This window comes from Eleutherodactylus coqui, chromosome 10 (assembly GCF_035609145.1).
Source record: "Eleutherodactylus coqui strain aEleCoq1 chromosome 10, aEleCoq1.hap1, whole genome shotgun sequence".
In the NCBI taxonomy this organism is placed as follows: Eukaryota; Metazoa; Chordata; class Amphibia; order Anura; family Eleutherodactylidae; genus Eleutherodactylus; species Eleutherodactylus coqui.
The window spans coordinates 107437727-107459121 of record NC_089846.1 but is presented as its reverse complement, the minus strand read 5'-3'; the positions used below and the strand labels follow the sequence as shown (position 1 = coordinate 107459121).

The 21395-nt window shown below is 45.6% G+C and overlaps 1 protein-coding gene across 2 annotated transcripts in view; it reads right to left on the bottom strand.

The window, feature by feature from the left end:
- SH2D1A (SH2 domain containing 1A) overlaps window positions 1-20023 on the bottom strand; it is a 29190-nt gene extending 9167 nt beyond the window's left edge. The window contains exons 1-2 of one of the 2 annotated variants that reach the window (XM_066579870.1): window positions 19858-20023; window positions 5271-5424 (exon numbers count right to left, since the gene is read on the bottom strand). In XM_066579870.1, the coding sequence (XP_066435967.1) occupies window positions 5271-5407 (137 nt within the window). In that variant the 5' untranslated portion in view covers window positions 5408-5424; window positions 19858-20023. Of the gene's footprint in view, window positions 1-5270; window positions 5568-19857 lie in introns of those variants that run through there. The other variant, XM_066579869.1, reaches the window with a different exon arrangement.
- Window positions 20024-21395: the final 1372 nt, after the last annotated feature.

Genomic DNA, 21395 nt, shown 5'->3' with positions numbered 1-21395 from the left:
GACAGTCGTCCATGTATATGGTACATGTGTATTTCACGTTTCCACGTTGAATTGCTGGGGGATGTGATTCTGGTCTAATCCTGCAGTTGAATCCTTCTACCTAATTCCATTAGTCTACTGGCCTGTGCATAGTTATGCTACAGCTTAGATAGGGGCTTTGTCATATTCGGTGAGTACTTTATAGATGGCTTCCACTGATTTTCACAGTTCATACTTTTTGTTACATTGGGCTCATTTGGCAGTGAAGGAGTTAGTGTATAATGAAGTGCAATATATACTGCATTGCACTTACAGCCCGGTAAGTTGTTTTCTTTAGTCGTTTCTGCTAACAGAATTGATCTTATCTCCACAGACCTCTATATTGTCAAAGTCATTTCATGCTACCACTTCAAAGCGCTGCACATCCACTTTGAGAGACCTATTGTTCTTCTCTCACACTAGACAATCTGAAATATAGAGTTTGCCAACTTCTCTTTTCACTGGTTACTTAATACTAAAGCTTGAAATCCTGTATTACAACATAAGTGTGCAACCAGTAGGAAAAAAAGGAGATATTAGGGGCGCTGCTGCCAGGCATAAGAGCCAGAAGACCAGTAGGTGAAGAAAGGCTATATTCAGGGTAAGAGTGTTTTTCCACAGGATGACCTGTTGGGTGCAAATACCCAACAGGTCGTCCCAGTGATGATCACTCATGTGCTTTTACACGGGAACCATCATCCCTAGTGAATGGAGGCGGAGCAGCCCCACCTGCCTCCATCTATGGATGAACAACTGCCTGTTTAAACGGGCTGATCTGGCATTTAGTTTTTATGCATGCAGAAAATGAACGGCAAGCGAATTTATCGTTCGTCATTCAGTCAGGCATGTATTTAGACTGAATGATAATATTCACATTCTCGCTGATCACAGGAATGAGGACGATTGCTCGGCCCGTGTAATAGGGTCTTACGCATTTCATGGGGTCTAATGAAGATTCCATCCAGCACTGAAACGAGTTAACCTGAATAAAGCTCTTCTTCAACTACAGCTGTTCTGTCTCCAGCCCCCATTATCTTCTTTTTGTACTGGTTGTATGGAGATGGTGGTCCCCATCCCTCCTGGAGGGGCCGCAGCTGCCAATTGGACTTATGACACCTGTTGTGCCATCCACACAGCACTAACAGGTTAAGGGCTTAAACAGATGGGCATGATTAAGGCCTGTTATGCAGTCGTGATAATCACGGCCGCATAACGGTGCAGCGTCCGAGGAGCAGGCCCTCAGCCGAGGAAACAGCGGGTAGAGAAAAGGCCTTGTCACAACCTTTCAGTGTATTTTATTGTACTTTGTGCGCATACAAGGCATATTAGTTTTTGCGAGTCAGATGAACACACCCCAATTTAAATGGCTATTTAGCCTAATGAGGTCAAGATGTGTTCTGTTTTCCATGAAGTTGCGCAGCATATTGCACATCTGTGCACGCATTACTTTTGCAATTACGCGCCTCCCATAGGCTTCTATGGGGACCTTTGGTGCACGAATGCACACAGACGTAGAGCAGATCCTATGTTTTTGCGTGCACAAGAAGTGAAATCAATGGGTTCTATTCACTGTGTATTGCGCACAAATACGCCCATGTGAAGGAGGCCTTAGCCAGTGAAATCTATGTAGTGTAAGGTGCTTTTTTGTCTCAAATACGAAAGCCTGAGCCTAGTCCCTGGTGTTATCGATTTGCCCACAAAATTGCGCAGTTCATTGCACAATTTTCCAGGGAACTGGGTGTATTCGATGCGTAAATGCACGCCAAAATAGAGCATATTGCTTTTCTTAAGAGCGCAAAATACGCATGCATAGGGAAAGTGAGAATGAACCCGTTGATACCAATGGATTCTATTCTCTGCGCAGTGCCCACACAAACGCACTCATGTGAGAGAACCCTTATAGTAATGATAACTTTATTGGCTAACCAGCAAAAAGTATATTAAGGGCTTAAACACATGGGCGGGATTTTGTAAATCAAGGCCACATAACGGGACAAAACAAAATGATTGATTTCAATGGTTGCATTTTTATTAGCGGTATTCTCGCGTTATTAATAACCATTAACACTTTATCATCTTCATTTGCATGTAAAAGAGCCCCCAGGAGCCGTTTGTTGTTGTTTTTTTTATTGTTTTAAGTGACTTGGCTTAAAATTTACAAAATAATTTTCTAACTAGACAAGATTGTCTTTAACTGTACATTAGCAGACAAAGTGTCGTCCTGCCTTGTCTTCTAGGATCCCGTATCCAGTATGGGTGGGCAGCACTGTAGGATGTAATTGCTTACTCCATTACTGGATTTGGGGTGCGTAATCGACAGAGCAGGACGCTTGATCTCCTAATACATCAATATGAGTAGCCTGCAACATGGACCACAGCCTGTCTGTGATACTCTGCAGAAGAAAACTCTACCATACAAGCTATTCAGAAAAACCACTATTGTGCACACGCCTGCAATATAATCGGAGGAACACTTTAAATATGAAGGTCTTTTACAGTGGTGTTATTCTACCATGTAGGAAAATAAAGACCACTTGTGATCATGTTGATTGGATATTTAAGATTATAAGGGAAACTTGCAGGGATGTTATTTCGATATCTAGGAAGTTGATGGTCATGTGCAGTGTTGTTATTTGGTTCCTTCAATAATTAAGTTGGCTATATACGTACATTAGACTAAGGATAGGCTCAATTCACCGATTTCAGTAAAAGACTTTACCATATTGTTTGTATTAGATGTTCAGCTCATATTAGTTGGGCAGATATCTGGGAAAAGGCAGATTGGGTATGTTAAATTTGAACATGCCCTATTCTTTATTCCCAAGTGAGATAAGCTACCACCAAAGGTGTCTGGCAGCAGTTATCCCCCTCTCCCCATTGAGAACATATGCATGCTCAGTGCATGTGTATGGGGAGGTCAGGAGAAATAGCTGTCGTCAAATGAGCATTCGGCCAACAGCTATTGAAGTTGTAAGGGCACCTACAGGGGAAATGGCATTTAATGACATTAAAGCCATGTAAAGGTTCCTTGGATCACAAAGGTTGACTTAAAGAAGGAGGACGGTAGGGTGTACTTTACCATGTGTTAATCAACACAACCCATCAACATCATATTGCTACAAAAGCCAAAAAAGGAACTTTCTAAATTCAACACTATCAGATATAACTGTAAAAAAAACAGCGCAACTAAATGCAAATTCAGCAAACGGCTATTCAAGCATGTAACACAAGTACATGTAAGATATAGGTCATCCTAGGCCTATGGAGCCTACATCTGTCTTACCACCTAACTTTCCTAAAGAAACACCTTGTTTTTGCTTCTCACAATGAGACAGTAAATGTGCTATCAGTGCGATCTTTCATTTCATTTCCCTTCGTTAGCTGTGATCAAAAGAATGGAAAGGAAGTACAAAGTGCAATAATGTGGCTCTCTTGCAGTGAAAAGAACATGGTTTTCACATATCAGCAGTAGGTATGTTGTCTTGTGAGTTCATTGGACTATGAAATCACTGTTGGCGAGTGGTCTAAATGTACAGATTCAATCTCAACTGAGCTTTTAATTGGAACTATAAAGATAGTACACTACTGGAATATATTCATATACAGAAGACTCACAGGTTTGATCTCAATCGTCTAATTCCAAAAAAAATAAGAATTCCCATAATTCTTTATTGCTCCATTTAATGATACATTATGCATTGATATTTCTTCATCCAGCTTTCACTAACTTGTGTGCCAGGTCAATATTTCGGTAGTACTCATACTAGGACATTTACTACTAGTTGTTATGAATTTCATATGGTCATATTCCCTGTGTCACGTCATGATAGCTTGTGCTCCTGGGTTTTGTGGTGTTATGCACATTTGGCAGCATATCTCTACAGCGTATCTCTTGAAAAGGGGGCTTTCTTACACCCCAAAACACGTTGTACCTCCAACAGTTCTGTGCTACCTATAAGTACCTATGTAGCTGTGATTTTTGGATCATTAAAACTTCCCAGTAAAGACCTTGGATTGGATTTATATACACCACCTGGAAACCTGTTTGGAAGGGTCTCAAAGACAGAGACCTCCTCCAAAGTAAGTTTTCCTTATTTCTAACCAGTCCATCTGGATTGTGGTCTGCATGTATGCATTTACATTTGGTTTATGTCTGTTTCTCCTCCATCTGTAGGTGTGCAGATGCCTGGTCAGTGTGTGTTTGGTTTATGTCTGAATCCCCTCTGTCCTTAGGTGGGCGGAAGTCCGTGTCTGAACTATGTCCTGTTCCGTCCGTAGGTGAGCAGACTTCCATGTCTGACCTATGTCCTGTTTGCAGTATGTTGTGTCTGGAGCTGCTCTGACCCTGTCATAGCTGTCTTGCGTTCCCTGCCTCTTACCCTAGTTCCACCTAGGGCGAATGAGGTTTACCCTAGGTTCCTGTGTGGTGCCGTCCTTATTGGGACGATCGTCCCGTTTTAGGCAGGGTTCCCTTACGTCTGTGGTATAGGGTCAGACGTCCCCTTTTGCTTTACTTTGTTTCTTGTTTGGTCTTTTGGTGGTCTCTGTGTCTGTTCTTGAGTATATATTCATCCCTCTATTTATAAATACATTATAATTGTGTAGGCCGCCATTCATACACCTACATGAATGTAACACCCTGATGTTAAACTTTCCTGTTATATTTTGGTAAATGTTGCCAAGCAATCGCTTAAGAGTTGGTTTAATTAAGGTAGCACAACATGAAAGAGTTAAATCTCACTAGGGATACTAGACATATCAGATAGTAAATTGACTTTATAATTATATTAAAGTGTAAGTAAAATGTATTACATTACATATTATATAATTCTATAGAATTATAGAAGTTCTAAATACATATCTAGAATAAAACCAATAGCAGTACAACTCATCGCAGTCTATACGATGCCTGACAAAGACCTGATAAGGTTAAAATGTTGCACATGTATATATGTGTGTATTGCAAACGATCCAAATATAAGGTGCATCTATTCACCAGAACATGTGCAACATTTCAACCTTATCAGGTCATTGTCAGGCATCGCATGGACTGCTATGAGTCCACACGATGCCTATCACACACACGTATATATATGTATGGTATATGGATAAGTTTGAACAGCAGACAGACTGAATATGAAGTCATACTTGTAATTAGAATATCTGAATAAAATCTACCATAGATAACAATAGAATAGGAATTACAGAACACAAAGGCATTGCATACAACATGGGTTGATATAAGTACTTACAGGACACAAAGACAATACATGCCGGGTTTTGTCTCACTGTCACGTAGTAAGTAACTTCCATCGTTTCCAGCCTCGCCTAGAAGCCTCTCTCCTTCTTCACGGCTAATGTTCCCATGGTAAACTGAGATATTCTCCATTTTCTACAAGTTGTAACCTGAAAATAAGGGGAGTTGATCTTCCTGAATAATGGTAAAGGGAGGTAACTGAAAAGATCTGTGTAAACACTGAGGTATAACCCACAAAGTAACGTCACGCTGTTAGAAGATTTCATATAGGGCGTCAGGTGTGACAGGTCCCTTTGTGTCATCTCCTCTGACTTCTCAGTGCTCTCAGTGGTGCACAATATAAGAATTTCATATGATGGAAATTTTCATCCGGGGTAATTTGAAGTGTCATAGTAACATACCGTAGTAGTTTAGGCTGAAAAAAGACTTGTTTCCATCCAGTTCAGCCTATTAGCCCCCCAACGTTGATCCACTGGAATAATCCCCAGATCACCTACCCTTCTGAAGTAATCAGTGACTATAACATGTAATATTATAGCGCTCAAGAAAGGTGTCCAGGCCCTTCTTGGACTCTTAGTGGGTCCACCATCACCACATTAAGTTTACAGTTAATTAAAATCCTCAAGTCCTTTTCCATGTCCGTGTTACGCAGTGGTTTCTCATTTAGTGTGTAAGGGTGACATGTATTTCCTCTGCCCATGTGCAGAGCTTTACATTTATTAGTATTAAACCTCATTTGCTACTTTCCTGCCCCCAACTTATCCAGATCCATTTCAAAATGTATACTGTCCTTTCTTGTGTTAATATAATATATCTTTACATTGTTTTGTATCGTCTGCAAATATTGATATTTTACCGTGCAATACTTCTACCAGGTCATTTATAAATATATTTCAAATACTAGACTCAGTATTGCCCCCTATTAGTAATTATGACTAGAGATGAACGAGCACCAAAATGCTCGGGTGCTCGGTACTCGAGTCGAACTTTTCGTAATGCTCAAGAGCTCATTTCGAGTAACGAACCCCATTGAAATCAATGGGGGACTCGAGCATTTTTGAATGGGTCTGATGCTCCGCATAGGGGATGATTTGTGAAACACCGGAAAACCTCAGAAAGTCATGGAAACACCACAGAAACGGCTAGGGAACGGCAGGGGCAGCATGCATGGCTGCATCTGAGGTTCCCAGGTCGCACTATGAAGCCAAATTGGGGGAAAGAGCCTTGCGGTCACCCCCCTAACAATTTACTTAGGACAGACCATCATTAGCAAGGCACACGCGCTGGCACATCTTAGCTAAGCACCACACTACCTGCAACCAAGGACAATCACCGCCTGCGGGTGACACCGCTGCCTCTTCTCTTGGGTTACAGAAAAATTAGTTTGCTAACAGTATTTGCAATGGCTTGAAAAATTGGTGTACCAAGAGTACAAGTGTACCATTGAAAGATTGCTGAACGCCGAGGGCAGGTGAAACCCATAAACATTTTTTTAAAAATACAGCTCGTTATTGCTTAATTTGTAACAGAGCCTGGAGGCAGCTCTCGGAAAAACAATTGGTTTAAGTTTAACTTTTAAAACTTTAAAAACTTTTAAACAGAGCCTTTTGGGCCGCAGAGAAATTGGCAGTTCAGCGTGATGACATGCTGTTTTAGGAGGAGGAGTAATACCCGAGAAGGATAGACAAAACTAATTCTCCCCTTTTTGGGGGTGATAGAGAATGCATTTTTTTCCTGTTGCAGCGAAAAGAATCTTTAGGATCCACTGAATGGAGAATAGAAGTCTGGGGAAATCCAGCATTTGTTCATCTTTATAAACACCCTCTCTGACAAGACGCTAGTGGCAGGGCAGGCCAGCACCTCCAGGTCTTACAGCGCAAGTTCGTGCCACGAGTCCAGGTTTGACACCCAATAGTTGTATGGAGCAGAGGGATCACGTAGGACGGTGGTACGGTCGGCTACATGCTCCCTCCGACTCAGTCTTGACTGGGGAGTGTTAACACAGTCTTGTTGGCGAGCCATAAAACTGGCAAAGGCCTTCAAGAGTGTTACCCTGCCTGGGCTGGATATCCTGCCTGATCCCTGCACCTCCCCTCTGAACTGTGTCTTCTACCGCTAGCGCTGTCAGATGGGAACTTTAGCATCATTTTTTCGATCAGGGCCCTGTGGTATTGCATCACTCTCGTACCCCTTTCCTCTTCGGAAATGAGAGTGGAAAGGTTATCCTTACACCCAGTAATTCGTGTTAGCAAGAATGCGTCTAATGCGTGGGTCACAGGAAAGGCAGCCTAACATGAAATCAACCATGTGGGCCAGTGTCCTAGTACGCAACACATCGCTGTCCTCACTAGGTGGATGCTCCTCCTCCTCCTTCTCTTCAGCCCATACACGCTGAACAGATGACAGGCAAGTAGCATGGGTACCCTCTGCAGTGTGGCCAGCAGTCTCTTCCCCTCCTCCTCCTACTCACCCCCCCCCCCCTCCTTCTCCTCCTCCAAAACCCACTGAGATATAGACGTGAGGGTGGTCTGGCTATCAAGCGACATACTGTCATCCCCCGTCTTCTCTTCTAAACGCAAAGCATCGGCCTTTATGCTTAGCAGCAAAGTTCTCATCAGGCAAAGCAGTGGGATGGTAATGCTAATGATGGCGACATTGCCGCTCACCATTTAGGTAGACTCCTCAAAGTTTCCGAGGACCTGGCAGATGTCTGTCATCCATGCCCACTCCTCTGTAAAGAACTGCGGAGGCTGACTACCACTCCGCCGCCCATGTTGCAGCTGGTATTCCACAATTGCTCTACGCTGCTCGTACAGTCTGGCAAACATCTGCATGTAAAATTCCAACGCGTGGGTACGTCACACAGCAGTCGGTGCTCTGCCAGTTGAAACCGACGTTGCAGTGCCCTGAGGGTGGCAACATCCGGGGTGGAATGGCGGAAATTTGCGCACATGCGGCGCACCTTGCTGAGCAGGTCAGACAAGTGGGGGTAGTTTTTCAGAAACCACTGAGCCACCAGATTGAACACGTGGGCCAGGCATGGCACATGTGTGAGGCTGCCAATCTGCAGAGCTGCCACCAGGTTACGGCCGTTGTCACACATGACCATGCCCGGTTGGAGGCTCAGCGGCGAAAGCCAGAGGTCGGTCTGCTCTGTCAGATCCTGTAACTGCTCCGGGACCATGTGCCTCTTGTCACCTAAGCTGATTAGTTTCAGCACGGCTTGTTGATGCTTGTCCACCGCTGTGCTGCCGCGCCGCGCATTACCGACTGCTGGCGACGTGCTCGCACTTCGTAATTGAGAGGTGGAAGTGGAGGTAGTGGAGGAGGAGGAGGGGGGGTTTGGAGGAGGTGGCATATTACACAGCAAATACCAGCACTGAGGTAGGACCTGCTATTCTTTGTGTGGGTAGCACGTGAGCGGTTCCTGGCTCTGACTTGGTCCCAGCCTCCACCAAGTTCACTCAATGTGCCGTCAGGGAGATATAGTGGCCCTGCCCGCCAGTACTTGTCCACATGTCCGTGGTTAAGTGGACCTTCCCAGTAACTGCATTGTTGAGGGCACAATTTATGTTGCGGGAGACATGCTGGAGTAGGGCAGGGATGGCACACCAGTGAAAAATAGTGGCGACTGGGGACCGAGTAGCGTGGGACAACCGCCGCCATCATGTTTTTGAAAGCCTCCATTTCCACAAGCCTGTACGGCAGCATCTCGAGGCTGATTAATTTGGCAATGTGCACATTTAAAGCTTGTGCATGCGGGTGGGTGGCGGCGTATTTTCGCTTCCGCTCCAACGTTTGTGTTAGTGACAGCTGAACGCTGCGCTGGGAGACATTGCTAGAGGCTGTGGAGGACCGTGGAGGTGAGGTTATGGGTGCAGGCCCGGAGGTGCTCGTGCCTGCGTCTTGGGAGGGGGGTTGGATCTGTGTGGCAGGTTGTGGCACAGGGGAAGAGGCAGTGGTGTGACCCGGAGTCTGTGAATGGCCTTGTCCCACCTTGTGGGGTGCTTGGCCATCATATGCCTGTGCATGCTGGTGGTGGTGAGGCTGGTAGTGGTGGCTCCCCAGCTGATCTTGGTGTGGCACAGGTTGCACACCACTGTTTGTCGGTCATCCACGCTCTCACTGAAAAACATCCACACCTTTGAACATCTAGTCTCTGCATGAAGGCTTGCCGCGAGGGGGTGCTGTGGGAAACAGTTGGGGGATTCTTGGCTCTGGGCCTGCCTCTCCCCCTGGCCATTCCACTGCCTCTTCCAACCTGTCCTGCTGTTGCACTTGCCTCCCACTCTGAAGCCCTGTCTTCAGTAGGCTTAGCAAGCCAGGTGGAGTCAGTCACCTCATCGTCCAGCAGCTCTTCCTCCGAATGCTCTGTGTGCTCCTCCCTCGGACTTACTGCCCTTACTACTACCTCACTGACAGACAACTGTGTCTTATCATGCTCATCCACAAAAAGCTCTTGAGACAGTTGCCGGAAGTCCCCAGCCTCATCAACCGGACTCCAGGAACTTTCCAAAGGTTGGGCATCGGTCACGACAAACTCCTCAGGTGATATAGGAACCGTTTTTTCCCACTCTGGGCAGGGACCCGAGAACAGTTCCTGGGAGTCTGCCTGCTCAGAATCTGTCATTTTCCTGGAGTGACGAGACTGGTAGGAAGAAGGAGCAGCCAGAGGATTCAGAGGTGGAGTCCCTAGGCTGGGAGTAGTGGACAATGTAGAAGACTGGGTATTTGATACATTGCTGGACGCGCTATCTACCATCCACGACAGGACCTGCTTGCGCTGCTGTGCTTGTAATAAAGGTCTACAACGCGGACGCGCAAATTGTGATAGGAAGCTGGGGAGCGTAGGGACTTGGCGCTCTCCTAATCCCTCAGTAGCTGGCTGTGATGCATCCTGCCCAGGACCTCAGCCTGCACCAACACCCTCACTTGGACACCCGCGTCCGCGTCCTCGACCTTTACCCCTACTCCTCATCATGTCGGATTAAGGATAGAGCAGGTCCAAAATAAATTACCCCATCGTATAGCACTGAGAACTGTGGCTAATTTACCGCACCCAGAGACTTGTTGATACCAGAGGCTTGATGCTGTGACCGGAAAAGCTGTACAGCCAGTGGACAGTGCTAATAACTGCGGCTACTTCACGGTACCCAAGGAAAGGGTATTGTGGGATGCGCTGCACAGGGGCAGAAAGCTATGCAGCCAGTGAATAGTGCTGATAACTCTGGCTACTTCACCCAATACATAGAATGGTATCTGTGAAATGCTGTTCTGCAGTGGGCTAGGAAATATTTGCGTACTATTTAGCGATGAGAGTGAGCCCTCTGCCTAAGGCACTGCACACATATAGCGGTATAGCTGCAATGATCTGCAGTGTCCCAGGAAATATTAGAGTACTGTTTAGCGTTGAGCCCTCTGCCTAATGCATTGCACACACAGAACGGCATAGCTGTAATGGCCTGCAAAGGCCTAGATGCTTTAAAAAAAATTGGTGCACTACTGCTCCCAGCCAGCCACAACAGTAATGCACACAATGAGTAGCCCTAAGAAGGACCATTGGGGTTCTTGAAGAGAGGATCCTACTCTAACACTTTATCTATATCAGCAGCAGCACTTTCCCTAACCTCTGCCAGCATGCGTCTGAGGCGAGCCGCAGGCGGGACCACTTTAAGTACGCGGCGGTCACCTGATCCCGCCAGCCACTCACTGCTGTTGGCGGGCAGAGGGCTGGCACATCACAGCAGGAAGTGGTAATGCCTTCCACGCATGTTTATTGGCTAGAAAATGGCGCTAAACATGCAGGGAAGGGAAATGAAATTCACTCGAGTACCGCGTGGTGTTCATCTCGAGTACCCTAATACTGGAACGAGCATCAAGCTCGGACGAGTGTGCTCACTCATCTCTAGTCTTAGTATATCTTATTATATCTTATTATATATCTTACTATCTATAACAGTTGGAGCTTTGTTTTTCTGATATACAGCTCCAAATAATCTGCATAGACATAAATTTAAAAGGAGTGAGTCATCAGGAAATTACCTATTGTTTAAATCAAGTTTTTATGCTAGATATATATTTTTGGAATTTTGGGTGGTGGTGTCTTGTTTCCATACCACTATTTTTTTTTAAATTGAAATCTTGCAGTTTTCATACTGACCACTGAACCTTCTCATAGGTTCACAAAAAATATTGAGGCATCTGCGCTGCAGGTATGGATAGAAAATAGGTAGATGAAGAAAATTAAATATCAATACTTGTGGACTTACTTGTCCGGTATGAAGTTTGCCATAGTCAGAACTCCACACCACAGGTCCACTTCAACTTTGTAAAAATCACAAGATATCCGGCCCCGGGCAAGTCAGGGGAATGGCAGATGTCCAATCCCAAAGGAAATCAGGAGAGCAGCACAGGGAAAGAGTCCGGGGTTGTGAGCCTCGGTAATAAACAATGAGGCACTTCCGCAGTGAGCACTGCCGGTGGCTACTACGCATGTAAGACGGAGTGCCGGACAGCACATCCACAGCGTTAAACAGAAGCCACCAAACAGGTATGTAGGAGTTACCGACCGGGCACCCGGTCGAGCTCCGCTGCAGGAATTCCACATGCAGGGTCCAAACCGCCTGTGCGCAGGAGGTCTAATATGTGGATGCATTCGTATTGCATGAATATGTCATCAACATTTGGTCAGTATTTGCCTCCATATTTGTATCTATCTGTATTATTTTCTATTTGCCCAGTAGAACATAAAACCAAACAAAGCAAATATGGAGGCAATGCAAATCAAATACTGATGACATACTGATGCAATTTTTTCTGTAATATGTTTGTATTACGGATTCATACTATGGACATGTTACAATATGATTGTGTGGTGCTGGTCTTGCTGTATATAAAGGTATGTTCACACACTGCAGCAATGTTGCGGATTTTGCAGCAGAATTTCCAATGTCGAAAATCTGTAGCATTTCTGCTACGTGGGAACATACCTTTTGTGAGACACTGAAGGGGTTAATAGTGGACGGTCAGTATGTTCCCCCTCGATTCAGATGTTACACCCAGTGGATATGAAGGGAGCTCGTGTCTCACTGTATGGGACACGGGGAAAAACCAGTATGCAATATGATCTCCACTCCAGCAAGAGTAGTTGCTGGAGAAGTTTTATAAAACATCTTTGGGCCTGCTTTTTTGGAATGGATGGCAGGCTTGGTAGTGGGGCTGTCCATTCCACCCCCTCCACTCCAGGTCTTATTAGGGGGAGGCAAGCTCCCCAGGTGTAGAGGCTGGGTAGTTAACCCAGTCCATAAAAGTCTGCAAGGCGGAAGACAGAGTTGAGGCCAGGTGCAGCTAAATGCTGGAAGCTGCTGATCTCATGAGACGCCTTATCCCTTACCAAGGGACAAACTGGACTTTCGTACAAGCGTATAGTCTTTGTGCGGCTGCAGCGAGCCATTCGTATAGTCAGGGACAGACTCTGTATAGTAAGTGCTGGATACGCAGGATTTTGTTTTATGCCTGAAGTTAAGGCTGTTTTTTGTTTATTTTTATACTTTCTGATAAACGCTGGCCACACTTGTATGGACTTTATATGCTGTTGTGGTCTCTGACTGCCGCTCACATTGCAACCCCGTGCTCCACCTGAGCTAACTCCCCCACATATGGTGGAGGATACGAGCAGTGAGCAAACGCAGTCTTAAAGAGACATACCCAGTAAAGGACTGTCATTGTGCTGACACTGCATGTCCTGGGTGAAAGCGGCAGGTGACTTGCGTAAGAAGGCTGCTAACATGGAGGACCTGGTCAGACAGATCGTGCAGGTCAGTCTGCAGCAACAAGAAACCAATTGCCTACTGCTGGAACAAATGGCTGCACTTCGTGAGGCGGTGGCTATGCAGCGGACTGCAACTGCTATGGGGCTCATGGTGTGCAACCACTAGTGAGGGCACAGTGCAAGCCTCGCTGCAAAAGATGACTCCTACGGACGACGTGGAAGCCTACCTCAGCATCTTTGAGAGGGTAGCTGAGCAGGAAAGGCTGCCTATGGACCTGTGGGCAGATGTTGTGGCGCCTTTCCTGAAAGGTGAACCCCAAAAGGCCTATTATGACCTGAGCGAGGTTAATTCCCGTGAATACACCAAGCTAAAGGCGGAAATCCTGGCTCATCTGGGGGTTACCATGCAGGTGCGTGTAGGCCGGGTCGACGCCTGGACTTTTTCTGAGAGCCTACCACCACGGTCCCTGGTGAATGACCTTTTCCACCTGGTGACAAAATGGCTTCAACCAGAGGAGTGCACGCCAGCATAGCTGATTGAGAGGTTCCTTGCCGCCTAGGATACAGCGCTGGGTTGGACAAGCAGGACCTACAGACGCAGACCATCTGGTGAACCTGGTGGAGAGATATCGTGCCACTGAGGAGCTGCTACAGTGATCTTCCAGCCGGGGCACTGCCAGGGAGGCCAAGTCATCCAAGGGAGCCAGTAAGACTGCTCCGTTTACTTCTGGCAGGAGGTGTGAAGTAAAGGGAGCTGGCTCAGAGGTGGAGCCAACGGCTGGGCCTCCAAGGGGGTCTCGTGACAGAGGTCCAGGCCACGTACAGTTCTGGAGGTGCCATGAGTGGGGCCACATAGCAGCCCACTGTCCCCTTACCACCGAACCAATAGACTGAAGCACCTCCAGACGTGTGTCCCTATATGCATGCCCCATTCTGGCCACAGAGACTATGGCCGAGATTGAGCCACAGGTGTGCAACGTGTGCATTGGGGGTCATTCCGTTCCGGCTCTGCTTGACTCTGGAAGCCTTGTGCCTTTGGTACACGGAACACTGGTCAAGTCATGGAAAATACACCGGACGGAAAGTTGGAGTGCTTTGCATCCACGGGGACACTCGGGAGTACTGCACCGCTGTTATTTGCATAGACACACCTGGTGAAACAACTACCCATGAAGTTGGGGTAGTTCCGCGCTAATAAATAAAGTTATACTCGGAATGGACTTTCCGTTATTTTGGGACTTGTGGAGGGGTAGAAACCCCGGGTCTTCTAAAAATGTTGATCCTAATGTGTGCCAGAAGGCAACCCCAGAACCGTATGACCCAGACGCGGAGGTACCAGCTGTAGGGGTGACCACAGGTGACAAAGACTATTTTCCCCTAGCTGTGCTGGCTGGTGACGTGGAGAGTTAGTAGGAAGTTCCTGACATGCCTGAACTGGAAATGTCACGTGAGAACTTTGGCACCGCTCAACTCCGGGATCCCACCTTGTTAAGGGCCAGGGAAAATATAAAAGCTATTAATGGTGTACCTCAACCCCCCAGCGCGAACGGGGAATACTCTTACATGGCAGTTAACAGTGACTTACTGTACCGGGTAGATAAGATACGCGGGGAGGAGCTGGAACAGCTAGTTGTGCCACAACCATATCGCCGTGTAGTCCTAGACCTGGCCCATAAACATGTGCTAGGTGGTCACCTGGGCTCTGAGAAGAGCCGAAAGCTGGTATTACAAAGGTTCTATTGGCCAGGTGTACATGAGGATGTTAAAAGATACTGTAGCTCGTGTCCGGTGTGTCAGCTTACTGCTCCCATGTCTCACTTTAGGAGCCCTTTGGTACCTCTACTCGTAATAGAGGTCCCTTTTGACCGGATCACCATGGACCTAGTCGGCCCTGTAGTGAAGTCCGCTAGGGGGCATCAGTATATACTGGTTGTGTTGGAATACGCCACGCGGTATCCTGAAGCGGTACCCCTAAGAAACACCTCCTCCAAGCTCATTGCCAGGGAGCTGTTCAATATGTTTTCCTGCACAGGTATACCCAAGGAAATCCTCACAGACTAGGGGACTCCATTCATGTCCAATGTCATGAACAAAATGTGTAAGCTACTGAAAATCAAAGAGCTGCGTACATCAGTGTATCATCCCCAGACTGACAGCCTGGTGGAAAGGTTTAAAAAAACTTTTAAGGCCATGTTAAAAAGGGTGGTCAGCAAGGATGGGAAGGATTGGGATTGTTTTTTTACCATATTCGATGTTTGCCATCCGTGAAGTGCCTCAGTCTTCCACAGGTTTCTCACCATTTGAGTTGGTGTATGGCAGACACCCAAATGGCTTCCTTGACATTGCCAAGGAAACCTGGGAGAGTGAACACACCCCTTACAAAAGTGTCATAGACCACCTTGCACTGATGCAGGACAGAATAGCAGCGGTCATGCCCATAGTGAAAGAGCACATAGAGCAAGCACAGGAGGCTCAGAGTCGGGTCTATAACAGATCAGCTAAAGTCAGAACCTTTAACCTGGGTGACAGAGTGTTAGTATTGGTGCCCACTATAGAAAGCAAGTTTTTGGCTAAGTGGCAAGGTACATATGAGCTCCAGCCTGGCAGGAGAAAGTCCGAGCAGATATACCATGTGAATCTGCTCAAACCCTGGAAAGATAGAGAATCCCTGTCAGCTGCGAGTGTGCCGAGTCGTGATGTTTTGGGTAAATCTCTGAGATCCGGCCCTAGTGAGAAAGAACTAGGAGTGCATATCTCAGAGACCCTGTCTAACGTGCAAAGACAGGAATCAAAAAAGTTTGTGCACAGAAACTCTGATGTATTTTCAGAAGTACCGGGGAGTACTTCAATCATTAAGCATGACATCCTTACCGGGCCTCAGGTGAGGGTCCATGAAAAACCATACAGGGTGCCTGAGGCTCGTAGATAGGCCATATAGGAAGAGGTTAAAAAGATGTTGGTTATTGAGGAATCAAAGAGTGATTGGTCAAGTCCCAATGTCCTGATTCCCAAACCAGATGGCAAACTAAGGTTCTGCAATGACTTCTGGAAGTTGAACGAGATTTTAAAGTTTGACTCCTACCCAATGTCATGTGTTGACCGAGCTGATAGAGAGACCGGGATGTGCTAGATTTTTTTTACCACGTTAGACTTGACCAAAGGGTATTGGCAGGTGTCACTCACTGACGAAGCCAAGGAGAAGACTGCTTTTGTTATCCCTGAGGGTCTGTTTCAGTATGTCTCTCTTCCTTTTGGGCTACATGGGGCCCCTGCCACTTTCCAAAGGTTAATGGATGTGGTCTTAAAACCCCATCGTAGATATGCGTCCGCATATCTGGATGATATTATTTTCAGAGAGGATTGGAAAAGTCACTTGCCAAAAGTACAGGCTGTAATTGATTCCCTCAGGGCTGCAGGATTGACTGCAAATCCTAAAAAGTGTGCGTTGGGTTTAGAGGAGGCCCGCTATCTGGGGTACGTTATAAGCAGAGGTGCCATAAAGCCTCAGATGAATGAAGTAGAGGCCATCCAAAACTGACCCAGCCAATGACCAAAAGCAAGTGAGAGCTTTTCTGGGTATTGTGGGATACTACCGCAGGTTCATCCCTAACTTTGCCACTATTGCCTCACCCCTAACAGATCTAACCTAGGAAGGTAGATCCTTCATGGTAAAGTGGGATGAAGAAGCCGAACAGGCGTTCCTAAAGCTGAAGTCAGTCCTTTGCAGAGAGCAAGTCCTAATTACTCCTGACTTCACCAAAGTGTTTGTAGTACAGACAGATGCTTCCGATGTGGGTTTAGGGGCTGTTCTTTCCCAAGAGGTTGGAGGTGAGGAGCACCCAGTCACCTATCTGAGTAGGAAGCTTACACCTGCAGAGAAAAACTACAGCATCGTGGAACATGAGTGTCTGGCGGTAAAGTGGGCTCTTCAGTCTCTGGGGTACTACCTGCTAGGCTGTCACTTCAGGTTAGTGACAGAACACTCCCCTCTCACCTGGATGAGCAAGGCTAAGGAGCCTACATATTGTGAAGTAGCACTATAGGACCTGCATTAATAAAGGACCTGCATATTTGACCAGTATCTCTCAAAATCTGTACATCCAGTACAACAGGGATAAAATAGGAGCTGAATCAATGTTTACTAACGCTATTATTATGGGCAACAGAAAAAACATAGCCTCCTAGAGCTGAACATAATGATTATATTGTATACTAGCTTACCCATCGAGCGTTGCTGCGAAGACAGACAGACATGCATTTGTTTTTATATATATAGATAACAACTAATCGCAGCGCAGCTTACATGTTACCTCAGCAGTATAATATATAACAACCAATCAAAGCACAGCTTTTATGTTACCTCAGCGGTATGATATATAACAACCAATCACAGCGCAGCTTTAATTTTACCTCAGCAGTATAATGTATAACAACCAATCACAGAGCAGCTTTCATGTTACCTCAGCAGTATAAGACATGGCAACCAATCACAGCGCAGCTTTTATTCTGCCTCAGCAATATAGGAAATAGCAACCAATCACAGCGCAGCATTAATTTTACCTCAGCAGTATAAGTAATAGCAACCAATCACAGCACAGCTTTCATGTGACCTCAGCAGTATAAGAAATAGCAACCAATCACAGTGCAGCTTTCATTTTACCTCAGCAGTATAAGGAATAGCAACGAATCAAAGCGCAGCTTTCATTTTATCTCAGCAATATAAAAAATAGCAACCAATCACAGCGCAGCTTTCATGTGACCTGAGCAGTATAAGAAATAGCAACCAATCACAGTACAGCTTTCATGTTACCTCAGCAGTATAATATATAACAACCAATCACAGTACAGCTTTCATGTTACCTCAGCAGTATAAGAAAGAGCAACCAATCACAGCACAGCTTTTATGTTCCCTCAACAGTATAATATATAGCAACCAATCACAGCGCAGCTTTCATGTAACCTCAGTAGTATAAGATATAACAACCAATCACAGTGCAGCTTCCATACTACCTCAGCAGTTTAGAAAGTAACAACCAATCACAGCGCAGCTTTCATGTTAACTCAGCAGTATAAGAAATAGCAACCAATCACAGTGCAGCTTTCATGTGACCTGAGCAGTATAAGAAATAGCAACCAATCACAGCACAGCTTTCATGTTACCTCAGCAGTATAATATATAACAACCAATCACAGCGCTGCTTTCATGTTACCTCAGCAGTATGAGAAATAGCAACCAATCACAGCAATTGTCTTGCGAAACGTTCGGCGGATGCATCATTTTGTAGTTGAACACGCATCCCGTTGCTCGTAATGCCTTTTTTGTTCGTGCTTGAGATGGAAGTCGAACGATCTACGTCTGGGGGGTATAACTGTCGACGACGCTTGCACGTGCGCCACCTATCATAGGATAGATGTACTATGCCAGTAATCTTCCCAGGACTGTACTCAACAACTTCCCAAAGTCTCATGGCGATCGGATGAATGGTGTAGTAATGCATAAAGGACAGACAGACATTTTCATATATATAGATAATAGCACTAAAATGATCATTCATGCTATAAAGTATACTCACAGTTTCCGATGACTTTTCAGAGTAAACTGCCACTGAGAAATAACATCACTATGAATGGGTCCAGATAAGTACTAAGCAGTGTAGATGTGAATTCAGTAGCTGTAAATCACTAACCAGTTAGCTGCTGCAGTGTCTATGTAAATCTCTGCAACTGTCTCCTCTTCTATGTTTAGGATGAAATAACACCCACGCACACACTTCCTATATTCCATCTCAGTGTGTATATTACTAAAGACAGACTTCACCTGACAACGGGCAGTGGACGGCAAATGAAGTGATTTGCACTTTTTCTAGAATATATCTTCAATAGTTTTTTGCCTGGAAAACCCCTTTAACCCTTTCCAATCCACTGTCTGACATCTAAAGACATTCTGATTGAAGGCTGTACAGCTTCGATGTCGGAAGACGTCCGGCAGGGTATTCTTACTGTATATTTCTGGCCGCTCTGTTGTCGGAGGCCTCTCCAGCATGTCCAATACCACAATACTGGCCAGCAGGTAGCACCATTGTATAATGGCAGAAAGAGAAAAACCCCTAGGAAACCCTGAATCCAAAATTGGATTGCAAAGGGTTAAGGGTATGTGCATGCGCAGCGTGAAAATTGGGATATGAATCCAGAGTAAACGTATGCACCAAAATCCACACTGAAATATGCATATATCATAGCTGTCTAGTTCTGCTACAACAGTTTTTCTTTATTTTATCTATATTTAAATGCACTTTGAGAAAACCTGTGCTAATATTATAGCCAATGAGATTGTAACAAGGGTGTTGTGGACTGTTATAATGATGTTCAAGGTTTTATATTAGTAATGTTATCTTAAAGTAAATAGGACCGTGGAACAAGATGGGGTGAATGGCCAGAGTCGGAGACAGAAGTGCAATAGCCACTTCAGCTCCCATTGCTTTGCTGTCCAGTTCATCCAAAACAAGCTCAATGTATAATTCCATTCTTTGAAGCCTACTGGCTTCTTCTTGTCTTCTTAAGTAGTCCTGACATAACCTAGAAGTATGTTTTGGATCATTGTCTTGCTGTAATAGGAACCCCTAACCAACTAAGCATACACCAGAGGGCTTTGCATGGGATATTGAAATGCTGCAGTAGCCCTTTTTGTCCAATGTGCCAGTCACCCTGTACAAGCTGCCGAATCTGGATCCAGTAAAAGAGCCCCAGGCCATCACGCTTCCTCCTCCATATTTGACAGTTGGTGTCACACACTCAGGAAGTATTCTCTTACCTACTTGATGGTGTGCAAAAACCCTGCATGATGTATCAAAAATGTCAAATCTTCATTCATCAGTCCATAAGATCTTCTTCCACTATTCAGCAGTCCACTGGAGGTGCTGCTTGGCCCAGGCAAGTCTTTATTTCTGCAATCTTAGCAGTGGTTTTCTTACTGATACTCTACCTGTCAGACCTGCAGGTAGAAGTCTTCTCTTCACAGCTGAAATAGAAAATTCTTTATATTTTGCTGTATTAAACTGTGCTTGAAGATTTTGTGCTGTGAGGCATTGTTGACTCTCAAAAGCTTGTCATCTGATTTTGTAGTGGCCTTTGGTCTGCAGGCCACTTCCTGTCAGAGTTTTCTTCAGTTTCCAAGTGCCTTATGATGGTATAGGAAACCATACTGAATGCCACCTTGGCTTTCTTGACAATTTCTCTATAGTAACCCTAAATTTCTAAGGGTTATAATTGTCTGTCTATCTTATTTAGTTAATTGCTAGAGATGAGCGAACGTACTCGTCTGAGCTTGATATTCGTGCGAATATTAGGGTGTCCGGGATGCTCGTTACTCGAAACGAATACCACGCGGTGTTCTGGCCAATTGAAAGACAGGGAAGGCATTACAACTTCCCCCTGTGACGTTCAAGCCCTATACCACCCCCCTGCAGTGAGTGGCTGGGAAGATCAGATGTCACCCGAGTATAAAAGTCGGCCCCTCCCGCGGCTCGCCACACATGCCTTGTGAGTTAGCTGAGGGAAAGTACTATCGTGCTGGTGCTGCTGTAGGGAAAGCGTTAGGAGTCAGTGTAGGCTTCAAGAACCCCAACGGTCCTTCTCAGGGCCACATCTACCTGTGTGCAGGCTGCTGCTAGCAGTGTTTTTTTTTTTTTTTTCTCAAAATCGGCAGTGCAGAGCATTGCACCCGGCATTAGGGACAGAAGTGGTGCATAGGCAGGGAGAGTGTTAGGAGTGAATGTAGCCTTCAAGAACCTCAACGGTCCTTTCTAGGGCCAAATTTAAGCGTGTGCAGTACTGTGCTGGCTGCTGTTAGCAGTGTTGCATTTTTTTTTTTTTCTAAAAATCGTCTGTGCAGAGCATTGCACCCTCCATTGATACTACAGGGACAGAATTGTGTAGGCAGTGCCACAACACAGTTATTGTTCATTGAATATACGCAGTGGGGTCTTGCCTTTGCTAAAAAGGACAAAAAATTATATTTGGCCAGCCTGTGTCAGTCCTAAGGTCTCCGTGTATGTGTGTGCTGCGTGGAGAACGTACAAAAATCAGACGCAACCAGCTACGGTTTACTGCAGCCTAGCGCCATTGTCTTTCCTGACTGGCAAATACCTGCTCTGCTAGAGTTAATAACTCTGCTACACTATAGTTGTGTGACACTTTTTGAGGGCCACACCACAGATATTAAACTTCTTGTTCATTGAATATACGCAGTGGGGTCTTCCCTTTGCTAAAAAGGACAAAAAATTATATTTGGCCAGCCTGTGTCAGTCCTAAGGTCTCCGTGTACGTGTGTGCTGCGTGGACAACGTACAA